This window comes from Pyxicephalus adspersus, chromosome 8 (genome assembly GCF_032062135.1).
Source record: "Pyxicephalus adspersus chromosome 8, UCB_Pads_2.0, whole genome shotgun sequence".
NCBI classification, from domain to species: domain Eukaryota; kingdom Metazoa; phylum Chordata; class Amphibia; order Anura; family Pyxicephalidae; genus Pyxicephalus; species Pyxicephalus adspersus.
The window spans coordinates 17,173,866-17,201,440 of NC_092865.1; the positions used below are offsets into that span (position 1 = coordinate 17,173,866).

Here is a 27,575-nt window from a genome sequence, read left to right on the forward strand (position 1 = left end):
TCAGTGACCCCTATGTCTACCTGTGTCTCCTGTATCCCCCGTGTTTTGGTGCTGCCTGTGTCCCCTGTTATCTTCCAGTGGCCCCGTGTCACCTGTGTCTCTTTGTCTCCATCTGGTACTTGACCCTCAGTTTTGATTCAGACTCGCCTGTTTGCTTCCTGATCCGACTGCAGCCATCATCAACTACTCTCTTGTCAGTTGATTTTGTACTTTGTACTGTTCTGCATACCCTGTGTCCCCAGGGACCACAACCTTGTATTACTCTGCAGTTCAACGCCCCACCACTAGAGGCTCTGGAGCAGACCAGGCCAATATTTAGACTCAGCCCCCACTGTCCCATCAATAAAGCTGTCCCATCTTTCTGAGCTTAACGTGCAAGCTGTCTTTTATAGGACCAGGTCAGCAATGGACGTTTACACAAGCTTTCAGCGATAGGTCTGCTTTAAGCAATTTATAATGAATTACAAATTACCAAAATGAATTGCTGAGCAGCAATACAAACTGATAACTGCCTAATTTACTCACTTCTTTTCATCATGCCCTGCAAATGCTAAGGGAACTGAAGGTACACCAAAAGCAACGGGGCTAGCAAAAATTACAGACTGTTTTAATGTATGGGCAATCACAAGCATACATCTCTTTTAGAAATGACCTCAGAGAAGGTTACTAATTAGCACTGCTAATAAGTTAAGTTTATTTTGTATGTTTTAGTTTGCAGCCAGTTTGTTAACCACCATGTCCCATACCATCCAATATTTTGGCATTTTATAAATGATTCTTAATGCTAATAAGTCTCATGCATAGGGAGTCATCAAGATTCTGCAGCATGCAAGCACAAAGAAATGCTGAGGTTTTGTAAAAGGCAAAAGAAAAATTGATTTCCCCCCAAAGTTCTAATTAACCTTTTGTTGTGGGGGAGAGGGAAGTAAAATTGTCCCTATAGGCAAACAGCTTCCTCCCACAGTCAGTAAGCACTAAGTTTTCTTTCAAGTTAATACATAATAAGAGATGAATTTGCAGGTAGTTGTAAATGCACACTAAGAAAGGATAATAAAGAGTTTCTTCTGCAGAGACAACTAGCTTTATGGTGGATTTTTATCCTATGAATTCTGAAAGTTACTAATAACATTTAAAAAATAAAGTATAGGGCCCTGGTAATGTGTTTATTTGTTTCTGAAAGCATTAATATTCTTGTCTTGTATCCTAATTGTCCCAGTGGCTGAAGCCTGGCATTTCCTTGGATTTATCCTGACCCTTTGCCTGGATCCTGACTACTCTCATCACCTGTCCGAAGTCCATACTGAACTTTATTGTCTTATAATCTAGTGTGTCGCGGTTGAGGAGACAGAGCCACTAGGAGACGCTACAGCTTGCACGAAAGTGGTATGAGCCCTGAGAAGGGCAAAGGCCCAGAGTCTAAGCATTAACCAGCGCAACAGAACTAGGGGCATAACTAGCGCAACAGAACTAGGGGCTCGGCACTAATGGAGACTTGTTGCACGAACGCTGAGTGCTGTGTCTGAGCTAGTAAATAGCCAGGGATGGTTAAGAGGATATTTTCTGATTGGCCAGCGAAACTGTTAAAGCTTGCTAGCGTAGGCATGCCCAGAGTAAGTCAGAACTGCTCTCAGGAGAGAGGCGTCTGCGTTTTAGTGAGGAAGAAGTAAGTGTGACATGTTGATGTGTGGATGTTGTCAAGTTTCCTTTCCTTAAAAGATGCCCATTGCCTATCAAATGTCACCAGTGGTGCAATCCCAAAAAACTTACCATGAGAGCCACCATTATGTACTGTACCTTCAGCATGCATCTAGTAATTGCAAAATGAAACATCTACCAATAAAGATAACAAAGGCAATAGCAAAGAATTATGATCGAGTTACTGTCACAAACCTTTGTCTAAATGAACCTTATTGCACATGCTCAGTCTGCACTGCACTTCGCACATGCTCAGTGTGTAGCCTTACTCTGCACATGCCCAGGGTGAGCTCCAATTAGAGACTGGGGGGGCACTATATGAAGGCTCCATGATTTTCTTCCAGTGCGGATTGATCGTGACAACTTCCTGATTCCTGGTTCCTGATTCCTGGTTCCTGCTCCTCGCTATTCATGCATCCTCCGCTCTCCATCTGATCATCGGTGTATGACCTCCAAGGTGTGTCTGCAAGCTATTATCACCACTGTTTATCTGCAAAGTCATTGGACATTTATCACTTCTGTTTGTCTGCAGAGTTATTGGACATTTACCAGCACTGTTATCTGCCCAGTCATTGGACACTTACCAGCAATGTTATCTGCCCAGTCATTGGACATTTATACCTTCTGTTTGTCTGCCAAGTTATTGGACATTTACCACTACTGTTTATCTGCAAGGTCATTGGACATTTATCCCTGTCTTTTCTGCAAATAAACTAAAAGGGACATTTACCTTTTAACCAATACATGTGTGTTTGATCTCCCGGTTAATCACCATCAAGATTCCCTCAAACAGAGCTCTCCTTTCTGGAGGCTGACAGTAACATGTTGAGGATACAGAAGACTGCTTGACATCAACAGTCCAATACAAGAGCAAAAGGCTGGCCATAGAACCATGAAATACTGAATATGGGTTTCCTCAAGCTTGATCTGCTACACAGTATGAACTACAAAAACACTGGAAAAAGTCCGCTAACCAGTAGCCCAAAGTGATCATATTAAAAATGTATATGATTGACTGAATATTTCTTTTGAAGGTAAACTCTAGTCTCCCTTATACAATATACATATGCCTCCTCCCTTCACCCTTGGTCCAACTAACTACAGAAATAATTATTTAAATTATTTTAAATATTTTAAATTATTATTAAACAAACCTTGCTTTTACCTAAAACTTTAATGAAACTTGCAATGATATGACCTGCTTTCTGCTTCCATTTTCTAATTTTTAGATTGTGGAAATGTTATAATCTTTCCCACAAATTAGAATCCACGTGTTGCTTCCTGAATACGAATGACAATCAAGCAGCAAACAGATAATTGTGAAGAGCCATGGAGGACACAATGTTGAGCACAGGGTCAACTATGGCATATAGTTCATCAGCCCACAAAAAAGGAAGTAATTATCTAGACTTGGAAGGCTTATTTGAAAAGCATGCATATCTATAATGTCCATGAGACTAGAACTCCAGTCAAAATGTCTTCTGCATAGGATCCCATAAGCTAATATCTCCAAGGAAGAAGTTATATTGCTATACTGACGTCCACGTATGGTAACCATGACAAGTAATAGACAATCAACTCAGTGATGAAATAGAATTAAAAGCCTAATTTTGACTTTTAACACTACCAAACACTACACAAAACTACGCAAAAAATAAAATAACCAGTAGTACACTTTATCCAACCATTCTTCTGCTGCTAAGACTGCTAAGTGCAAATGTTCCAATTCCTTCATTATCCAACTTTAAAAATGTACATATCTCTTTTTTTAGCATCTACTATAAACACAGCTAATGCCTATTCTGTTCAAACTGAGCTCTGCAAACAAGTACAATTTCATTTTTGTAATGTTTTATATTTTATTTTAGGTTTATTTTTGCAGAATATGTTCTGAACATTTTCAAACAAAATGGCAAGCCAAATCACTTTAAGAGGAACGAAATGGAACAGATTTGTATGAGAGCAAAAGGATTACAAAGTATAATAGCATTAATATTAACGCAAGTTTGGGGTAAAACTGAGCTTCATCTTTATCAAACTGTGCTCAATAATTAAAGCTCTGGAATCAGATTGTGTCTTATGTGTGTGTTGTAAAAAGGCAAGCGGTGCGTTAGATTCTTGTCTGGGCAAACTTAAAATACAACCCACGTCTGCTTTCCGCTTAAGTTTCTTCCTCTAAGGACCCAATTAATTGCAGCTTCTTCTTGCCCTTTACACAAAGTTTATTCTCCAAAAAATGAAATTGAAATTTGAAAGTGGTCAGTTCAGCTGCCCCGCTGTTTCATAAACACACTGGCATGTTGTTGTATATAGAGATATACAGTACATATATGTCACTGCCAACTGGAGGAGGCCAATTTTCTTTTAGACAAAAGATATTTCAAAGGTATTTATCTGTGGCTATCTGTTAATCTGATGCATTTTCATCTCAGTTCTGGCTGTCAGTCCCAACAGTTGACAAACCTTAAGTGGATTGTGTGCTAAAATTCTGTTAACTCTTTGACAGTTATCAACAAGAACTGTTCACAAATAAAGATATTCAGATAGAGATGTCGCTGGCATAGCCAGCTCCTTATGTTCCTTAATTCCCCTAAAAATTTACTATACCACTCTTTTGGCTCAATGTAGTTAAGATTTACAGCCCTATGAATTATTCAAACTTGAATCACTGACAACATAACACAAACATATATACATAAAACAAATACCCCAATAAATGAATTAAAAAAGAAACATTACTATAATACATACTTGAAAAAGCTCACCTAACTTAGCCTTATTTGAGTGTAACAAAACTGTTACTGCACCACGATTGTGTTAAATTAGATAGGACTGGAAGTATCTGTGGGTGGAAGATTTGGTGGCAAAATAATGTCTTACTGAACCAGTTCTTTTGGGTTGTATTCCTGTGGAACTTAATCAATTAGTATGAAAGTAGCTGCCACTGCAAGATAATGGTGGCATGGTATCCTCTACTAGGGCTAACTGATGCAAGTAGATGGTATGGCAATGATCATCCTAGCTTAATCACTAGTGAACATTTACTTTACGTTGACCTAACTTTTTCTATGTTTTAGGGAACATCTAGAATTGTCTTTGAATGTCTTCAAAAAAAAGCTGTTCCAGAAAGGAAGATGTAAGATTACCCTGTTTTTACTTTATGACCAAGGTACCCCGGAAGGTTGTTATCTATCCCACATATCCTTTTTTCTCCTCCGGCCTGGGTCTGCACCAAATGTAACTGATCCCAGGCACCACTTGGGAACGAAGACCTTCCTTGCAGCCCCATTTTACCCACAACCAATTCGAACAGCCTGAATCTTTATATTGAGGAGACCAAAGCTGCCTCTTGAGGACCTCAACCACGGTGACGATGCGGGACTCAATTCAGGACACCCCCTGCGGGATTGAAGGTGTGTTTTTTTTTTTCCTTTATTTTTAAGTTTTGAGTTTAGTCCCACTTTGGGTTTTATGTTATTATATAATTGTAAGTGTTACAATTGGGGTCAGCCTGGGGCCCAACAGAAAAAGGGGGACCCAGCTTAGTTTAGCATAGGTCTCTTGGCACAGTGGCATTTTTTATGGCAGCAGGGGACAAGGACCCAACAAAGGGCACAATAAAATCCTAATTTTTAGTGCACAAGACTTCGGCCACACCAGAGTTTTTATTTGGGTATCCTGTGGGCCAGTCTGGCCCTAGTTATAATGTACAATTACTCAAAATGAAAATGCATTCTTCTTTAAACTATTGCATTTGCTTAGAATGCCAAACCCTAAATTTCATCAAGACACTTTGGGATTCTTTATTTTCAGGAACATTGTTAATTTTAAAATGTAGGGTGACCAGAACCTCTGAGAACAATACATCTGCACACAAATAGGGTCATTCAATGGGAATGTGATCATCACTAGTCACACATTTAATTTGAATGCCTCCTTTGTATCTGTGGTCAACTCTTCTAAACTGAAGACATCAGATAACCTCCCAAGTGGGGTTGCCTTTTCACCCATGGATTTTTAGCAGTAATGTGGCCAGCTAGGACTATAGTTATGTCACTGCTAACAAAGATCACTTTGAATTAATAGTAAAAAATGTTTTGCACAAATCTCCCAAAAATATGCATATATCTACATTGGGTAAACTGGTTCTCAAGAGTAAATCATGCAAATATGTTTGCTAAAACATTTAGGAAATGTTTTATTTTTTTTTGGAATAAAAACCTAAGTTTGCCATTTAGTCACAAATGGAGAAGCCCTCCTGACAAAGAAATTGTAAAAGATCTTTGTTAGTCATTTGTACATCATGTTCACCTAGTAAACAACTGCCATATGGTGCTGTAAGGAGCTGATGGAATGAAGAATAGAAAATGACAATATTCAGGTGTTCCAGGACTTCCAGAATGTGTCAAGTGGATTATTAAGATATCCTTATAAACATTCTTTTTAATATGTGAGGAGACAGCTGTCTCTTGTCGTAATACTGCTATCCATCACATTCTGTATTTCATTCTATATCTTCCTCTGAGTCCACACAGATGTATGTGTATATGTGTGTCATGACGCAAAGCATGTAATGAAAGTATACCCCTGATAATACATACATCTCAGTATCAGTACAATGATTTCTATGCTCAAGTTCAGTCTTCTGGTATAATCCTACTATCATGAACACCTTGAAGGCTAATCAATCAAATATTTGCTTCACAAGATACTTTTACTATTCTCAGTGCCTGAAGGCCAGTGAACATTTAAAGTTGAACTTAGTTGAAGTTAAGATTTGCTATGTGTTAGGGAACATCTAGACATGACTTTTGACACGGATATCCCCAGAAAAGTAAATGTGCCTCTGCTGCCTCTTAACAGATTTGGTGCTGGATAAGAAGATCTTAAGTGCAAAGGTCCCTCTGCTTCGGCTTCATTTATTCTAGCAATCTGTGCTTACCAAAACAATTCAGCAACTTTCCAATCATTACCCCAGTGTTTCTTGGAATTTTTACATGGGGTAACACATTTTATTTTCAGGTCTTAAGTAACCCCTGCTATAATTACTAAATCCATAGATCACAGTACATTATCTTGGTGGTCAATGGGAAGAACAATTCTGACAAGTGGGAAGAATGTCAGCCTTACAGAATGCCAAAATAATTATTGGTGTCACTTAAACTGACCCGAGATCATTGCTCAAGGAACCCCTTGCAACCTTTGGAGGAACCCTGGTTGAGAAATCCTCTTTGGACAGCTCTTACATGATAAAGCTCTGCTTCCCTACCAAGATGTCTGCCATCAAGCAAAATAGGACATGAAGACTACAAAAATATGTGACTATTCCTTAGTTCTTTGTTTGTTTTGTTTGGCACCACTTCCATAGTTCAGGCCATCAAAACCAAAAAATCTGTTGATATAGACAAACCATAGGAAGTTCTCGAATGAAATCTAGAGTAACGTGATGAAGTGCTGGTGTAAGGTATTACAACTGGAATAGAGCTATTGATTATGAACAGGCACCATTGCGTTTAATCTATCAAGTATTTGCTTTATCAGATTTACTCTTTTAAGTTCCAATTACTGTATATCACATTCAAAGGGGTTGATGTATAACTTAAAACACAGAAAAAAGAGATAAAGCCTAAAATGGAAGGTTTATGAGAATAGTAGCAAAGAGAAACACTCAACAATTCCAAGTTGCTATGCTGATATCTTCAATTACCTACAAATGCTGCGGAACAATGCATAGGTGGTTGAGATGAGGAATTGACAATATACACTTATCAAAAGTGGGTGTTTTATTCCCAATATCTCCTGAAACCCTCACCCTCCTTTAGTGTGGCTTGAAAGGGTATATAAGTAAACAGTTCATTAATCATTAGGAATTGGAAGAGAGGCACATTGACAGGAAGGCAACTATTTCCAGTCTGATTACAGAAAGTATACAGTGCACATGAAAGTACACACTTCAGCACATGCTCCCATGGGCTTGCCAAACTTGTTAAAACAGACAGTCTAGATCTATGCGCTAATGCACAGCAAATTTGGCCATAGCTGGTCTTGAAAGAGAAAATATTGTGTATTTTCAGTGAGAAAAACACACAGAATAAAAATGTGTGAACTGGCTTATCTGCCCAGAGTGTGTATTTCTATTCAGCAACTCTTCTAATCAGAAAATACCTGTAATTACTATATACGTCTCCAATGCAGCACAGAATGCAATGGCTGAATGGCTGAAATTGCATGCAGAAGGAATGGCAGCTCACTCATAAAGTCATCTTTATCTCTCCTGCATCAAGTTGGTATCAGGCAGACCATACAGTGGTCAATGTTTTCAACTGATAGGTTTCAATGCTAGATTTGACAAAATCATTTACTTTAATGCAAATATATTTGAAGTAGGGCACTTCAGGAGGAAGGTTTAATGATATATAAATCAAACATTAATTGGAAATGCCTATTTTTTTCCAAGACCAAGAGCCACCCTACTTCGCCAAGTATTGTAAATTAGTAGGAAGAATCTCTCCAAGCTGTTCTAGTACACAGCATGAAGTAATTCCATGGACTGCAGGTTTTTTTGAGCATTACCAGTTGATTTACAATAATCAGATTTATTGAAATTATTGGAGATTACAGATTTATTAAAGCTCTCCAAGACTGACAGAGATAGAGATGGACTCATCTCATAGAGGATGATGGGGGGGAACCTAAGTGATACAGAAAACCTGGAATTATTCTAGTCCAGGATTTAAAACATTTGCCTTCTAATAGCAAATTACCTTTAAGAAATCAATTCCAGGTTTGCTGGACCACCCAGTTTAGTCTATCTTCCGCAATCTTGGATAGATTTATTAAGGCAGGTCCACTATGTGTGATCTCAAGTTAAACAACAAAAGTAAAAACCAACAATTGCTAAATGAACTGTGTTTCCTCCATCTGTCTGAGCTGTCTGAGCGACCTAAAAAGCAAAATACTGGGTCATTTTAGGTACTTATACTGCTTGCATAATACAACACAAAAATACCATGATACTACAAATAATCCTGTTAGGTGTTAATTTTAAGAAGAAAAGAGGGAGACACTGTCACCCTAGTATAAGAAGTGTATTATTGAAAGGATAACCCCTTTAAAAAAAAAGATTAACACAACTACCCCATCTAAGAACCAGCATGGTATAATACATTGCATTTTTGTTCATGGATGCAGAAGAGCTCCAAGCTCATTTCTTCCATACAGTAAAAGAAAAATGGACTGTGGCTTCCCTTTAGGTTGTTAAAAATGAAACACTATCTTGGTGTGTATAATGTTTGCTTGATGTGTCTGTTTATTCTGTTTCTCAGCTTTGCTTTCTTATGCCGTGTTCTATTTTCGTTGATATCAAGTTTAAGCTTTTAAAATGTTCATTAGTCTCAGATTGCATAATCATCGTTTTTTAGTGAGAGCAAGGTTGAAAAAGGATAATTCCCCATTCTAACAGCGGGTAGAATATGAGCTGAAATTACATCAGACAAGATCATGTAATCAGGATAAGGAGAGATTGAGCGAAATAAAAGACCACTATATGATTTCAGCAATATACACTCTTCCAAATGACCTTGATTTTCAGGAAAAGTGGGGACTTTTTAAAACAAAAACCAAGAAATGATGGATGCTTGGGGGAGCCTTTGAAGCCTGGAATGTCATTATAATGAGCATATAACACAACATATAAGAGCACACTCAGCGTATTTTATAAAGAAACATATTGGTCGGTTGGGGGTATTACTGTATGGTAATGTTTTTTGCTTTGCAAGCTCAATCAAATTTACATGCCAGTAAAGCCTCATGTGGCACGCAAAACTGGGATTTTCATTGCAGGATTAGAGCAGTGGTATTATACTGTTTTGAGGTCTTTATAGTCAAGGATTTGAATGTATGGGGACTATAGTATTGGCTGTATTCAGATACTGGCTTTTTAGTTTTGTGTTGACACCACTGGTTTGAATTACACATTGGCTTGGTGTATTACTGGAAAACATTAAAGGCGAGACATCTATTCTGAAGTTTCTATTACTAACCCCCTCCTAAGTACAAAGATGTCACTTGATCATTTCCTTGCTTTATATTTTCCTAATTTACTAAGGATGCTAAGGATACCAAGTAACAATTGTATCTGTCTTTCATATACTGGTAGCAGTTGGGCAGTAATAAGAATTCTGGTGGAGATATATTGAGCCACAGTGTAATAGCAAACTATACAAGTACCTCTATACTGATTGCAGGACCTACTGCACTGTGCACTGGCATCTCCAAAATCAGGGGTTTTATATAATGAAAATACTTAGCAGCAACTATGGTTACTACCTCAGGCTGATCCCCTCTTACAATCCTTCAATGCAACAAATTCACATCTACCACATACTCTTTAAAACAGTCAAGTAAATGGAAGGTGGTGGTGTGATATAGGAAAGTACCCAAATCATTTAAATGGGCTACCCAATGCACCAAAAATGGTGTATCTATTATTTCTGGAGGCGAACCCCAATTCGAAAGTCAGTACAATTTTCTCTTTTGTGGTCATTTATCGTGGATCGCATTTGAGCCTCTCAGTATTCACCAATATCATACAAAACTTTAAAAGGATGTTAAATTGAGGCATTCGGACAAGTATAAATTATTACTGAAATCCCTTAATAATACCCCCACAATTAATACTATATAAATATTATTTAAGTGTAACATTTCTCAAACTGTTCTGAAAATAGTGGATTACTATTGGCAACACCAAACACAGCCTTTTACTCTTGGTGGAAATGTCAGAGGTTAAATTTATTAAGCCTCTGTATTCCGAATTGCATTCATCATGTGCTGGTATATATCATTTATGATCATCTGATGCTGAAGAGGATCCAGTGAAAAAATATTTGTATTACTTGGAGCCCCTGTTTCTAAGATAATGTCAAACAATGAATAATTGGTACTGAATTATAAATGGAGTTTTAAATCCATCTATTTTTTATTCCAATATTGCTACACCAACAGGCTGAAAGTTCAGTGTTTAAATTGAAATGGTTTAAATGTGAAAGTTTTTATTAACCAAACTAACCTGATCATTGCAGAGCAGGAATATCCTAGTGTGCACATTTTTACATGCACTATTTTATTTAATAAAGAACTATGTATCGCGAGCAATTGCCAACATTTATTCTTTAGAAATTATGGTTTTCAACTTTTCTTCATGCTCCTATGGTATCTTTCACCTATTTCCTGTCTACATCCATTTCCTTTGTCAACTAGGCATCACTGCTCTGGCAATAGTTAATGCAAAATAAACCAGCAAGACTACTTGTAATCTCTACCAGGAAAGCAATGTGACAGAGTGACAATGCAGGAGGACACTTTGAGGGCAATTGTAAACCAGTAACAATCATATTTCAGCTTATATAAGTTTTGGGGACTAGTTGTAGACCTAAACTGTTCCAGTTTCAATAAGATTCTCAAAGACCAAAAGGTAGGGCTAATGTGTCTGATGTAATCTGGAAGTACAGATCTAGATGAGCCTTAAACAGGTGCAACAGGGTATCCCATGGCTTGGCTGAAATTACACAATGCAAAACTCTACCAAACCCCAAATGATTACAAACCCCCACAGGCCTACGACCATCCACCACTCTCTTCCCTCTTCCAAAACCTTTCACTGCCTGTCTAACCAAAAACTCCTTACTCAAATCCCTGATCCCCAACAATTTTGATAAAAACCCCAAACCCCCTAATTTTCTTTTTAAAACGGCTACCGATACCCCCTTCTCAAAACATCTACACAAAAAATAAATCAAAACCCCCAACATGTCCTCCTCCATCCTAGCCCCCCTCACAATCCTCACAAAAAGGCCACTACTCCTCCTATACCACCGAATAGTCCTGCCAAGTCGTGTGGCTCACAGAACTCTGTATCATACCAGCCATTACTCCAAGGGAATCTGTCAAAGCTCCTGAGGGCATGGGACACCCCAACTCTCTGCCTCCGCGACCAACTGCCGAAACCGATCCCACGCAACCAAGAATCGGCAATGGTGTAACTAGATCCAGGAATATGCACAGCACACACAGCAATGTTCCAACGCAAACAACAAAAAAAAAACTGTGAACAAGTGTGCCTGCACCACACCCATATTATCACAGCAAAAGCGAATCCACTTATTAGACAGATCCTTACCCCACAATTCCAGTGCCACCATAATTGGGAACAATTCGAACACCACCAAATTAGACACCAACCAGCACTCCATCGCCATGGTATCAATTGTGATGCCCAAAAAAAACAGCTCCATCATCGGACCTTTAGCTTTGTCCTTTGATAACGGGCACCAAACTTGTCCGCCAAGAACTCAAACATCGCCACCAACACCCTACACCCAGCCTGCTCCAGCGGCCCTATGAACAAGAAGTCATCCAAGTAACGAATGACCAAGTCCATTCTAGCCACCTCCCGCACTGCCCATTCCAGAAACGTACTAAACATTTTGAATAAAGCACATGACAAAGATCACACCATTGGCAAAGAGCAATCTACATATAAGGCCCCTTCCCAAATACAACCTAAACATTTTTGACTATCCAAAATGACCGGCAATAATCGAAAGGCCACCTCTATGTCCGCCTTTGGCAACAGGGCAGCCCTCCTAAACCTCCTAACTCATTTCAGTGCGCTATCACACGACGTGTAAGATACTGAGTTGAGGGTCAATTGCCTCGTTCACCGAAGCCCCAGCAGGGAAAGATAAATGGTGAATAAGCCAAAATTTATGCAGCTCCTTCTTAGGCACCACCCTTAAAGGTGACACTACTAAACCATCCATCAGCTGATCCACAAATGGGCCTCTCATCCTACCCTCTCATCCCAACCTCTTTACACAACTTTCCCCTCACCACCCCTGGGTACATTTTAGCCAACTTCAAATTCCTCGCCACCGGAGGCGGCTCCTGCAGTGAACAAGGAAGCTGAAAGCCCACTGAAAACCTGTCCTCCAGCAGCTCCTCCTAAAGCAGTGGGCCGTTCAATGCATCCCTCCACATTTTGCACACTCATGTTTGAAACGATGGGCACTGCCGAACTTGCAGCCCCCATTGTTAGAGGCCCATCATACACCCTTTTTACCGAAGACAGGGCCACAAAGGCGCAAAAAAATGGCTGCAGGTCCCCACTTCTAACTGGCAACATCAGCTTCATCCAAAGCCTAATGTCCTTATGATCCCACAGGATAGAAGGACGAAAGGCCTTGTGCTATCCAAACTGCTCATCATATCTGAGCCACGCCATCCCCCCATACACACTATGTGCCTCACCAATGTAATCTAAATGACAGAACAGGGCAGAACAATGCCCTGGTTCCCTTTCCCCCAGTACACTGGCAAATATCGCGAACGCTTGCCACCAATTTGCAAACGTGCGTTATCAACCATGACTCCTCCTCCTTTTTCCCGTTGCCCGGCGACCTATCCAAGTTAAATTGCTCCAGCGGCAACAAAGTGAAAAGGTCCACAAACTCACCTTTGGTGGGAGGTGTGCTCCCAAAGGCCCCTCGAAGTACAGATAAACTTCTCTTTTTGCCACATCTCCCAGATTGCTGTGAAGCAACACGCCCCTTGCTGTGCCGTACCCCGACCCCTGACTCTAGGCGTGCCCCTTGCCCACTCCCACTGTTGCTGCCCCTATCAACTTACCCGAATTTACCTGCTCCTGCAGCCATCCAGTCCCACGATTTGACACTGCAGCCCGCAGCTGGGCCAATAATGCATCTATGTCAGCCATGTGCTCAAACTTTAACTGAAACTGCACAAACCTTCTCCACTCTCCCTTTCTTGCAGAAGAATGATCCTTCTCTTCTGTTTCCCCCCTTTTTCACTGCTCTTCTCCCTCAACTATGTCGACCCCCCTCGCTCCCATCTAACAAACTCCCCCTCCTCATCATGCTGCAATAGTTAACTCTGGCACTGCCTGCTCCCTATACCTTCCCAGTCATGGAGGCCTTCCACTAGCCCCTCACTTCGTTCCCCCGCTCCAGGCCTCTCTTTATCTGATGATGCACCAGGCAATCTCTGGGATCGTATACTGGCTACTTTGGTTTTTGTATATGATTTATTTACCATGAGATAACAATGCAAACAGCAGAGGAAATCAGGAGAAGGCAGGTTCAACAGGTAAGGCAAATAGCTTGTTTTTCATACACTTCAAACAAAATAAAAGCTACAAAGAAGGAATAGGATGGCCCATGTAGCCCAACAACTCGAGCTATTATTTCAGATGAAGGGATAAATCTCAAAGCATGGCTTTACCAAACATTGTTATGGTATGCCAGTATGGTAAACACTAGCCATTTACCTACCCTCCCATTTGGGTTAATTTGGTACAACAGGAGAGCATAATCCATCAAAATATGATAGTAGGTTTACACATCTGGAAGAAACAAAAAGAGAAATGTTCACATTGCCACTAGAATTCGAGGTATAGAAAGTACAGATATGCAAGTACAGATAAAGCAGCAACAAAAGAAGTTATTTGCAGGACAATGATCCCAATATATGATTGTCAGTGGTAGTTTGCCTATATATGATCGAGAGGACCTTCAGAGCATTATCATCACTTCTTACATAGGTATACATTTTCTTCTTCTTCTCTGACAAATATGTATTGGGTGACCTTATTGTTAGACAAATAAAGTTTCTATAGAGTCTATTTCATTCCCATATTTAAGAATGATCAATTAAAAATGTGTGGAGTAGTTGCCAATAGGAACTATTCGGGTTTTACCTTTTATTTTATGAAATTTGACTGGTCTCTGTGGACAATAATTCCCTTTGTGTGCCTAGGCCTCAAGAGAAATGAAAATATTTTTTTTCATGTGGGGTGAATCCAGTTCCTGGATTTCCCATAAGAAAGGAATAGTAACCCATCAGTGGTGATGCCATGGGAAAGGATTGTGCCTTGGTGATGTTGGTGTCAAGGTAAGAAAATATTCTCCAACTCAATAAATAGTTACCCTATTGGCAATGTCAGTACAGCAGTTCAAAAGCTGGTCATTGCTGCATCTCCTGAAGCCACCATCTTCACTGCCAACTCCATTGTGGGTTTTTGGGACCACAGCTATCTATTTAAACCATTGGATGGCCACATATAGAGTGTGGCTCTTAAATTCATGGAACATGCATTAGGCAGTGTAGGCAAAGCCAAGGAAAAGCTTTTAAGGGCAAATGACCTGGTAACTTTTGGTAAGTAATGTCACCCTCCTGGCTTTTCTTCCCAAAACTGGTATATGAATCACAAAAGTGTCTGGAAGAAACTCTATGGCAATTAAAACAATTTACATAATGCATTTATATGTATTTCAACTTAGTAATTAGAGGTTTGCATAGAGTTCAAATAAAAGGCCGCCTTTCCTGCATTGCATATAAGAATCAGAAACAGTTGGGGACCTCATTCCTTCCAGGTGTAAAGAGCACTTCTAATTCTCAAAGTAAATATCTTCTTTGTCTTTAATGCCCAATCAGTGCTATAAATTCAACACATTTTATTGCATTACTACAGCAAAATGTTGTGATCATTTGGAATAACCATCCTTTAAGTTAATGATAGTGAGTGGTCATTAGGAGAGTCCATGTGCGAAAATGAACACTTTGCTTTTTTAAAACACAACATGGGTACAGTAGGTCTAATTATTCACCCCTATAAAGTCCCTTTAACTGTACTATTTGAGCTGCAGAGACAGGTCCTCTGAGAGAAGATGCTGTTCTATAAATACTAATTTGGAACTTTAACATGACTCCACTGAAAGACCTCAGGTGATGAGTGGTCAGTAGTTACTTGAAACACATTATCTCATTTCACAGCACTAATGTCCCCAACGTGATAATGGGCCTGCTGAATAGTGAAGAGTTATAGCTTTTGCTATCCCCACAAGGAGTATTTGCAAACTTCATCATTTAATAGGTCAACTGCCCCTACAGCAACTTACTTCTCTTTGTACTTGGGAAGAGTTTTCAAACTTAGCACTTTGTCTGACAGAGTGTCTCGGTTGCTGGGTTTGATTACAGGGTAAGCGCTGGATCGGAAAGGCCCTGTTGCCCACTTTAATCAATCAAGAACTTTATTGCAAAAGCTGACAAAACGGCAAATGTGTGCTTATTCAGCTTTGCAGGAGAAGGACAAGCTGTCAGTCTCAACCAAGGCTAGACCCACGCTTTTCTATTTTCATTTAAAAGAGCTTGTGTCAAGGGGTATAAATTTGGTCCTAGAGTAGAAATCAGACAGCAGATGGATGCAGATATATTACATAGGTGCAAATTATCTTTTTTATTTTTCATTTGCATTGAAGGTAACTTGTCATGATTAAATATGTTGGAAACTATCTCTGACCTTTTTTCATTAATGCTGTTTTACTGGTTGCTTTGCTGATCCTCAGGCATTAGTACTTTCTAAGTCTCTAATTCAAAACCAGTATGCATGTGAAATCAAAACCCAGATAGGTAAAAGATCAGAGTCCAAGGATCAGCATGAAAAATAGACAAGTAAATCAGCAACAATGGTCAATGTATATACCCCATTACAGGATTTGTTCATTCATATTGATTGAGCACCAATGGTAATGCAATGAAGAAGAAGCATATAACTCCAGCAAAATCATTTTCTGTAAATAAATAAATACCAATCAATGATCATCTTGACCTCTCAAGGGCAGATCTATGTTCAAAGTTCATGGGGTTTATGGACCACAGGATTATACTCTCATACCTTCCATCAATAGGAAACATATATGAACTGGCAGGAACATATATGACCCTGCATTATCTGTTTCCATATTTTCCAATCGCATGTTGTGGCAGAACTTCTTTTGTAAGGTTTAGAAGTAGAAGGGAGGGGTCCCAGAGGATCGGGCCTCTTGGCAGATGCTTGAAATATCTCCAGTTTTGGACATGAATTTGCATCCATCCAAGTTCGTTTACTGATGGAGTTGAAAATTTTCTTCCAACAAGTCTCATATTTGCATAGTTTCTTGTGTAAATATTCTCAACCCCTTTAGTAAATTAACTAAATAATGCTGTCCTAATATAAAGAAAAATAGTTGTATATTTTAAAGTAGTGTGACAGAGTGTCCCTAAAAAGTGTCAGGAAAGTGTTAAAGGCTCCAAGGAAAGAGTAAGTTAATATGTTTGGACAGGTTTTTAGGAAGAAATCAGGGATTTAAGGGCCCTGGAGCCAGCCAAGGGAAGTGAAGGGTGGGTTCCTTGACCCAATCCAATCCTGATTTGGGTTAAATGCACCTGCACTCAGGTGCAAGGAAGAAGGGAATTGATCAGCAAGATGCTGAGGGAAGTGATCAGCAAGAGGCTTACAAGGGAGCCAGAGTGGGTTCCAGGCTGAGAGACAGCCAGTGTGAATTCCAGGCTGAGAGAGAGCCAGAGTGGATTCCAGGCTGAGAGAGAGCCAGAGTGGATTCCAGGCTGAGAGAGAGCCAGAGTGGATTCCAGGCTGAGAGAGAGCCAGAGTTGGTTCCAGGCTGAAAGCGAGCCAGAGTGGATTCCAGGCTGAGAGAGAGCCAGAGTGTTCCAGGCTGAGAGAGAGCCAGAGGGTTCCAGGAAAGCCAGCGGCCAAACAGTACTACAAAGTTGTGAGTTAACAATACTGATACAGTGTGTGTTAGAAAGAGAGGGCACACAGTGAGGTAGCCAGATGCCCAGCCAGGCTACTGTTTATTGTTTTGTTGTGAAGCCGTGGAGTGTGCTGTAACACTTGCCTAAACAAATAAAAACTGCTGTTATTTTGGACTTTTGGAGTCTGCTGCCTCTAACCTGCCCTGTAAGCATCCCGTTACCATGAGCAACCCCTAGTAGTATATCACATTTGAAATAGCAGTAATTGAGTCACCATACAAATGTAAAAGTAAAGAAATGTAAAAAGAAAAAGTTTAGCAAATTTAAAACTACAACAAAGGGCATTATACAAAATTGACAGCTGAATCATTTTGTTTCCATCCCTAACCTTACTTCACTAGGCTTCCTCCACAAAGCAAACAAACCACCATTCCAGGACAACTCTATTTTTATCATGGTTTGTGCTTATGGCTTAACAGAACCCGGTGATTATGTTTACTTACTTAATCAAATCTATTTGTAAGTGGGCTTTCAATAAAAGTTTTCATTTTACGTAAAAGCTTTAGGCATCTAAATCAGAGTTTCCAATTTATATGTATACAATAGCAGTCTAGGAATTTGACAAATAGTATGTTATGTAATTATGAAGCAAGGAAAATACCACACCATGGTAACACATTTACTGAAACACACAGTTCCATTTGGATTGAACAGGAATAAACATTTGTAGCCACAAAATGCATACCAGATAACCTTTGTGTAAAAAGAGTTCACTTTGCATAAACAAATATATTTTATAAAGCATTACTAGGCAGGGATCTGTTGAGCATTTATAATAAGCATGCATTATCATTACTCAAATACTTTATAGTACAGCAGTAAGGTTGATTTAGACATACTTCCCAACCTATGGTATAAAATGGGGGCAATTCTAACCAAAAGGAACCCAGCCAAATACCCTAGGGCACCACAAAGTGGTGAAGATGCCATTTAGGTCACATGCCCACAAGCAACAACACAATCCATTACTGCCATTTTCTTCCCTTATATGCCAGGCAGAGATGAATGGTATAAAAGCCAAAGCTACCTGTTCCAGTACCTGGAAGAATTACCTGCAAAGTCTGATCTCGGCACTTGTAATGTGATGTAATAGGATCAAACTTAACAGCCTAACCTATTGGGTACTGGATCAGGAAGCTGGGGCTTTTATACCGCACTGTGCCACTTTGCATATGAGGGGGAGGAAATAGGAGCAGTGGGTCTTGTTAAAAAGGTGGGTGCATAAAGATGAGGGCACTAGATCCTCAAATGCCCTAAAACAGCCCTGAGAAAGAAGGACACAGTTTAGCACAGAAAATAAGGACAACGTAAACATAACCACACAAACTCACCCAATCACATGGGTTGGAAAGAAAATAGATTACTAAAAATAGATTACTAAAATCCACTAGGGCTTTTTTCCACCAACACTTTATATGCAATAAAAGGCAATACAAAAAAGATGGATTGGGAGTTTAGTGCAAAATAAACAACTTTGACTATTAAATACTACATGATATAATATATGATTGACAGTTGGTTCCAAAAGATGGGCAGTCCCACCAACAAAGGACAGTTAAGAACTATGATTTAGCTACTAATATATTAAAAGGGAATAAAAATGTTGAGATGCATCCTACCATTTTGGTCGACTTGTAGACTTCACCACTGGAGACATGCCATCTCTGTAAAGGCTTTTTGTTTTGCTGAAGTTGACAATGTTGAAAATCACCCTCTGAAATACAAAAAGAGCCCGTAAAGAAATACATTTCAACAATGGGCTATCACAAGTCTATATAAATAAATTCCTAACATATCACAATGTACAGAAATAATTTCTACAAAACCTTGTACCAGTCATTGAAAAGCAGTATTTGAGCCCTGGCAAGTGACTGGGCCTGGCTGATATACCATTGGTCTGCTGTAGGCAGGAGGAAGCTGTAATGCGCCTGGGCACGCAAACCACAGCCAACTCCAAATATCCTTTTATCAAGTTTTATTATTGTCATAAAACAAGACAAGGGTTAAGTCCGATAAATGTAGTACAGAAGGGTAAAGGCAGGTCAGGAACAATCCGAGGTCAGGGCAGGCAGCAGACAAGAATGGTCACAAACAATCCGAGTGAAGGGTTAAAATAGCTAATCTAACTTGAGCCATATATGTTCCTGTAAGGAAGTTGTATTTCTTCTCCTGTCTACTCAGTTTAATTGTAACCAGATGGTGGAAATTGTAAATTCTTTGAAATACGATGTATGCCTTGTATACCTTAAAGTGTATCAAATAACACTATATATGGCTAAAACTTAAATAGCTGTATGTAACTAAAGACCACCCGTTGTACTGTGTATAAAAGGACCACCTTGTCAAGTAAACATTAGGGTATATTCCTAAAACCATACTGTGTGCGTGTGTGTTATTGGGATATCTCTCCAGACGTCTGTCTCTCTGGTGCAGGAGAAGTCACGGTGCATTTGAGGAACTAGAAGTAGAAGCAGATCCTTTCACCGAGGTCAGGTCAGGCAGAGTTCAGGCAAGAGTCAGGTTTCAGACCAGGTCGCTATAGAATTGACAAACGGGATTAGCATAAACTAACACAAGAACGCACCCAAGCACACTGTGTTCACAGAGGCCTTATAGCGGGCAATGATGGTCAGGACAGGTTCTCCTTAAATGGCCAGAGTGACGAATGACCTTGCACCACCTGGCGCCATTTGATTGGAGAGTAACTGAGTGCCACGCCCTCGGGGGGAACAAGAGGCACGCGTGGTAGCGCGCGCACCTCTTCCCACAGCACCCCTGGGATGTGCACTACTTTGCACATCCAAAGGAGTGCTGAGAACAGGACTTTCTGTAATCACGTCCATAGAGATGCAAGGGATGCCGCCTGGCCGAACAGTAGTTTGGCCGAACAGTAGGAACCCTCCGCCTGCAGAGAGAGACACGCTGCGAGCAGGGCAGCAGCCTCGGCCATGCTGCCTGCTGCAGTGGCATCACTCTCTGCGGCTGGGATCCCCAGGGACGCCGCGGGCTCGCAGGACAGGTAAGTTCCTTACAGAAGCATTTGCTTTGTCTCCACTCTCCCAATAATCAGACTACAACATTATGAACCCTGTAAAGCAATATGTAATAGGATAATGCTATATAAATACGTAAGATAATTGATAACTATAAAAGTAATAGTAATTTTATAGGAAATCACCAGGTGAGAAGCTGCAGATGCCAATATAAACAAAATAAAGAAAAAAAAAACAGCACTAGATCCATTGGGCCTGATTTTTTAAAGCTCTCCAAGACTGGAGAAGATACAAATGCAAATGTTTTAAATCCTGGACCAGATCCATTTCAGGTTTGCTGGATCACCCAGGTTCCCTGATGAAAGTGCATCTTCTTCAGGAGGTGTACAGGAAGTGAGAAAGAGGTCCCACCAGAACAAATGCCTTTCCTGGCACAGTGGCATATTTTTGTAAGTTAACAAGGGCAAGGGACCCACCAGAGGGCCAGATGCTATTTTGTGACCCACTTTATTGCACAAAACACTATTTTGGGGGACCCATCCCTGGGACTCATAACTTAGGTCTAGAATGCTAGATTTGAAATTACTTATATGCTTTTAAATCTCCTAAATGCCACTGTTGTTTTTGAACAGTGATTGCAATCAACAATGGTTTTAAGGGTACAGCATTTTTATTTTTGTGTGTAAAAATATGTTACAAGTATTGTGTATGTTTGGGAAAATTGGATTTGCGCTTCTGTACAGGGGTGATACACCAGCCAATAGCAGTGCCCTTTTGTGTACCTAGTACACACTGATACATACCGAATTTATCTCCTTTATTTCACATCACTCACCCCATATTTAGTAAATACAGCAAACTGCAATAAAGTAAAAACTACAAACACAAAGTGAAAAATTAAAGCACACTACACTACCTACTAAAAATACCCTAATGCGATCAGATCTTAGCTGAATGTAATTTATTAATCATTGTAGAAATCACACAATATGTGTTCTTGTGAGTTTTACGTACACATCCAATCACATCATAACAGATTATGGAGAGGAAAAACAGAGAATTACAATCTGTCAAAACTGGATCTGAATTCAGATTCACCTACTGAAGCGGGAAATTGACTGGCCGCTAAAATCCGGCCACATGCATACATAATAGTGGGAGAATATTGTACAGGTGTGTGCAGAATTTTGGGGCTTCCGAATAATTGATTGCAGATTGAAAAATCAATTAGAACAGTCGGTCACAAAGTTGGCAGAGGTTTTGTTCACTTGTACCAAGTGTTAGAAAGTCTACTGTAAGCTAGCCTATCAGCTCAGAAGAGTACAATGACTCTGTTATCCCTAGTGGCACATATGGTTCACATACTCCGCAGGGATTCTGTACATTAAAGTTTGTAAATTACCTTTATTCCCCCCATTTACTGAAATCAGAGCAACCCTCTTTAGTGTTAACACATACCATATTTTTCGCCGTATAAGACGCTCCGGAATATAAGACGCATCCAATTTTAAAAGAGGAAAATCTAGAAAAAAAAGATTCTGAAAGATTATTCCCCTTCTGATCAGTCATGTGCCATTCATACCGGTATTCCCCTTCTGATCACTCTTGTGCCATTCAAATTCCCTTTCTGATCACTCTGTGCCTTTCAAATTCCCTTTCTGATCACTCTGTGTCATTCAAATTCCCCTTCTGATCACTCCGTGCTGTTTTTCCACTGTACGGCAGTTAGGACAGGGAACAGCAGGGGGCGCTGTGCCAGCTTCTTTCACTGCAGCCAGGAGAAGACACGCGCTGACAGAGAGGAGAGGAGACACACGCTGCATGCAGCCAGCGAGGAGAAGAGACACACGCAGGATCGGGTATCGGGTGAGTATCTTATTTTAATTATTTTATAACACATTTGTTGTATAGGACGCACCAACTTTTCCCCCCCAGTTTTGGGGAAGAAAAAGTGCGTCTTATACGGCAAAAAATACGGTAATTTTGGACATATTTTTCTCAATACCAGAGACCTAAGCTTGTCTTCCAAACTATTTTTCACTAACCTGCTCTTGAGAGAAAAATAAATTACAAACCTTTTTGTGTTGTGTCTGTGCTTGTACAGGCAAATAGTTAACACAGGAGGTACAACCCTAGATTATCTCGACTCAACTGCTTTGTGACCCCCACTGATTATACATTTAGTATATATCTTCCTGACACCATAAAAGCAAACTTCATTAAGAACTGGGGTTTCTCATCTCACAGCACTGCCTCTCACACACTGAGCCCGATTTATTAAAGCACTCCTAGACTGGAGAGTATACACTTTCACCAGTGAAGCTGGGTGATCCGGCAAACCTGGAATGGGTCTGGTCCAGGATTCAAAACATTTGCTAGCAAATAACTTTGAAGAAATCCAGTCCAGGTTTGCTGGATCACCCAGCTTCACTGATGAAAGTCTATCCTCTTCAGCCTCGGAGAGCTTTAATAAATCAGGCCCACTATATCAGCATATAGGCACTACCGAATAGGCTGCATTTGCATATAGATCACCTACATATAACCATATGACCCAAATGACTATTGGGACTAAAAGAAAATAACTTTAAGGGGAAAACAACAATAGAACCAATAGAGAAGTATGAGCTGGATATTCCTTGCAGTCCATCAGACAAAAATATGGCTCCCTGTACCTGTTAAGCTTCTAATGCTGGTTGGAAGTCACAATGAACACAAAAATTGAACCAAATGCTTTCGGCACAAGCGGGGACAATAGTGTGCAAAAAAAGGCTAGAGTTTAGCTTTAAAGATTTCTTCTGAATTTTTCAGAATCAGTTTGTGTTTCACCATCACAATAAGCCGATAAAGTATGCCAGCAATTATCCAGCAGTGGTGGGGAAGTTCAGCCCCTGTCAGTAGCAAATAAGCAGGAGTTTACAAGTTTTACGTGCAAATGCATTTTTCTTCAGCATGATTCAGGGAGGATACACCTTTTAATGGACTTAGCGATAATAGGACAACATCTGCAGAACAGGTGCACAGCATGCTGCGGGAAAGCATTTAGACTGTATGCATCATCAGATTTGCCCACAACTGACTTTCTCTGCTGTGTTTTCGCATCAGGCTAAATTTAGTCCTGTAATTGCTTTTTGGATCAGCCATAAAGCGCTCAAGGAAGAAACAAGAATCCTGAACAATCCTTTTATCACCAAGTCCAAAAGTCAGGACAGGAAATTCAAACTTCGTTGCCCTTTCCTTTAAGTGTGTGTGGGAGGGCAGGCAAAGTTAATCACATCACACAAACTCTACCAATTTGTTCTGCGTGCTTAGCATCTCAAGTAGCTCGCAAGGTAAGGATCTGCAAAAGCATTGCCAGCAATATCTTCTAAAGGAATAATGTGCCATTGTAATGGCTTTTTATTTAAAATAAACGACTTATAGTAAAGAGTTGACATTGATCTAGAGAACGCGTGATGAATTAAAATTAGATCGCTGCCTTTGGACTACGTAAAGGACCACAAAAGCTTACAGGATACGTAAACTCAGTCACTAAAATCTCACAAGCTTTAATATTTAAGGTCATTTCTTTCAATTTCAGTGTGCTTTTATTCCCTGCCATGAAGGTCTTTGGACAGGCATTGCTTTGTCTTAATTTGTGCCTCTGTGTTGTCCCTCCCTTTCTTTATTCTGAAGAAGTGGCCATTTGAACAAACATTTTGCAGGAAAGGTCCACATTTTTCACCTTCACGAAGCCTGTCCTAAAAAATACATGCAGCCATTGCTAGTGTGCCAACAGACTAAAAGTAGTTGCAGAGAATCTGCTTGGGATCAGCAAAAAAAACACAAATAAAAAGTGAACATTAAACCAAAAAAGTTAGTTGAACGAAAGTGAAAAATAAAAAAGTCATACTTACCTTAAATACTGCAGGTCCCTTGATCATGCTGTCCTCATACAGGTCCTACAACATCCTGGAATTCTTCCTCGTCCCAGGAGAAGCGCCGGGCACTACCATTTTCAACGTTCTTCTGGGTATGTCACCCAATCGCGTGACTTAGCCCGCAGTAAAATGGAAAAAAAAGAGTGCCGATTTTACTGCGCATCCGTGAGATTGGCATCTCTTTCCCCTCAGTGAAGGAAAATACCCCTTCTACACATACCCAACCTCGGGAATTCGCAGAACGAGCAGCCAATATCCTCCCGGGATGCGTAACGTAGGTATCCAAGGAGGCTCTGCACCCCCGTTCAGTCTTGATCGCTACAGCTTCACACTTTTTTTTTAACAAAAAGGATGTTGAACTTAAACAAGGTAATTTATATGTAGGGGTTGTCTACCTTTTTATGTAAAGTAAAAATTTGAGTTTAGGTCCGCACAGTTCTTTCTCTCTTTCTTTTTATGCAAATCAGTCTCACTTTCACTTACAGGTCTCTTATCCCCCTTCACCCTGTGGCTGGAAAGTTAAAAGAGAAGAAGCACACTAATAAGTAAATTTCCCTCTCATTTTGCATTCAACCCCTATAAACATTAAAATGAAGGTTCTGTGTTTAACTTGTGTGGATTGCCTATACCCTTGCTTTGGTTTCTTCCATCAACCCTTATGCCTTTGCTGTGTCCTTCAGTGATGTAGGGCCAGCAGATAAAACCACAGTTCATAGAGAGGATATTAGTTATCAAGCACCCATAGAAGTGTTGAATGTTGATTTACATAAAAATGAATCCTGGCCAAAAGGAATTAGAGGAAATCTCTCCAATGTAAAAAGGGAAACCTTCAGGTTTTCCCAATGGAAGATTCACTTTTGTTTCTGGAGACAACAGTAAATGTTTGGATTTTAGTATTTGACCTAAGATCATTTTTGTGTTTGGATGCTGTTTGATTTTTTAAATATTTTTGTTTATAAAGCAAAGGGGTAACAATAAGGGCTAGATTGTTTCACATTGCTTGTATTTTGTAATAATGTTAAGGCCAAATGCATAAATCAACATTCTGTGCAATGTATTTTCAAGGTGAAGTTGTTTACTGGTCTTTTAAAGTCCAGTTTTTTTCCAAAACACGGCGTATAGCACTCAGTGCCAAGTTTCATCAATCTTCACACCCAACTCATCAGGTTTTACCTATCCACAACACTTTCCTGCTCCATGAAAAAAACATCGACATAGATCTAAACTGCACTGTCAGTTTGTCTAGAAAGATACAAGGACAAATGAAGAACACTGTGCCAGCAAAGATGCTGATTCCATGTTGTCATTTATCTCCATTGCAGTATACAAATAGATTTGTAGCTGGGCTGATGTCGCTATCCAAGTTCCTTGGGTACTTTAGAATTTATTTGTGTTCTATCATTTGACAAGATCTTCACTGGATCTTCTTGGTAGGTTCCTTTAAAAGAGTGTTTGTATTTTCTATAGTTCAACAATAAGCTTTGCATATGAGTGGAGTGTTCAGTTTAAACTCCAGCTTTGTTTAAATTTATTTTTTTAAAATGTAGCCTAGTCCTTCCTCAAATAAAAAATGCAGTGCAGGCTCCAATATGCACCTCCACTCCTGCGCTATTATTCACAGTTCTTCCTTATTACAACAAAATGTTCTCAGTTTTCCAGGGTGGATGACACCAAGCTTAAGGAATTGTAGCCACTGGTATAGTAATAAAGTGAATTAAATAAACAGACTCAACATTGGATTCCATTGGTCACAGCCTTTATTATTGGCTTTATTATACTTTTTAATTATTAACACTTACACCATAACTCAACAAACTATGAGATTTGCCAAAATGACTCAAGGTATACTAATACCATTACCTTCAACTAATAACTTCAGGTCATGACAAGGAATTTGGAAGCTTTTTTATCCTGGTCTTCTTCAAACTGCATTTAACTGTCATTTCTCTCTTTTTTTTTCTCTTAGGACCATTGGGGGCACGAGGACACCTGATTTTCTGACTGTTCAATGAAGACGCAACCTGCCATTACACCAGAGAAGAGTTGGGATTTACATAACTTCAGCTAGCTGACCATACAATGTAAAATGTCAAGTTTGAATTATAAATGCTAATAAATGCTAACCTCTCTATTACTTAGTCTCTCCCTACGCTTGGCTCATCACCCAAACAGTTTTATATCACTCTTTGTTGTTAGCTCTCCTCTGCCACTTTTGGCAGCACAATAAGTCACAAACCTTAGCTCAATTGTATAATGTCTGTACTCTGTTAGCACAGGGGATACAACCCTGTAGCACCACAACCCCCTAATCTTCTTTGTGACTCCACTGAGTGTAGAACATATCCCCAACTTTTGAAGAACCATGAGATCTGGTAATAAAGCTTACGTAAACTCAACATTTTCCTTTACATAGAAAGGTAGACAACCCTTCTAAATAAAGTGAAAAGGTTGTTGCCTTTTTTGCAACACACTTTTTAAAAAAAAATAAGATAAAAAAAAAAATATTGCAGCATTTGCTACTTTAAGTTTTAATTGCCACAGATATCAAGACCTAATGGGAGCACAGAGCCTCCCGGGATACCTATGTCATGCATCCCGGGAGGCTTTACCTGCTCCTTCTGCACATGCCCTAATCTCGGGCATGCACAGAGGGGGCATTTTTCCACCATGTATTTATTTTTTATTTATTTATTACTTTGATATGAATTTGTGTTTCAAACCCTATTATACTCATACTATTATAATATACTGTGAAATAAATTTTAATGAAAAACAATGTACCGATTTTAGACATATAAATTCGAACAGAAATGAACTGCCCTGGAAGGTTAAAGGTTATTTTAACTTTTAGTTTAGCTCCGCTTTAACAGGGAAGCACACACTCTCTCCCTTCACCCTTTTTCCCGGCTAGTTATATTCCAAGGAACATGAGCGAAAGGAGAAGCTGCCTTTGATATAAATGCCGATTTATAAAGCGAAAGTGCCTAAGCTCGCCACGCTCATATACGCTCCGCTGGACACGGCGCATTACCGCAAGCTGGTGCCGAGTGCTAGTGCGCTCACCTGCCAGATTACAGATTGACAAGAGTGATGGTCGAGAATTGCCTAATTAGGGTGATTAATTTTCAGCTGCGTGACTGAGGTGGGTCTGTTAAGCTCAGTCAATAGTGCTGTCATAGCAATCAATTAGCGCTCACCTGGTCCCTGTTCTGTATGCACCTACAGTCAATTACTAGGTCTATTTTAACCTCCCAACCATTAAGCCCGTACTTTTCCCATCAAAAAAAAGTTACTA

General features: G+C 39.7%; 1 protein-coding gene across 2 annotated transcripts in view; it reads right to left on the reverse strand.

The window, feature by feature from the left end:
- Positions 1–27,575, reverse strand: part of AGBL4 (AGBL carboxypeptidase 4) — a 917,984-nt gene that overhangs the window by 545,309 nt on the left and 345,100 nt on the right. For both annotated transcript variants that reach the window (XM_072419611.1, XM_072419609.1), the window contains exon 4: positions 18,987–19,081. In XM_072419611.1, the coding sequence (XP_072275712.1) occupies positions 18,987–19,081 (95 nt within the window). The remainder of the gene's footprint in view (positions 1–18,986; positions 19,082–27,575) is intronic.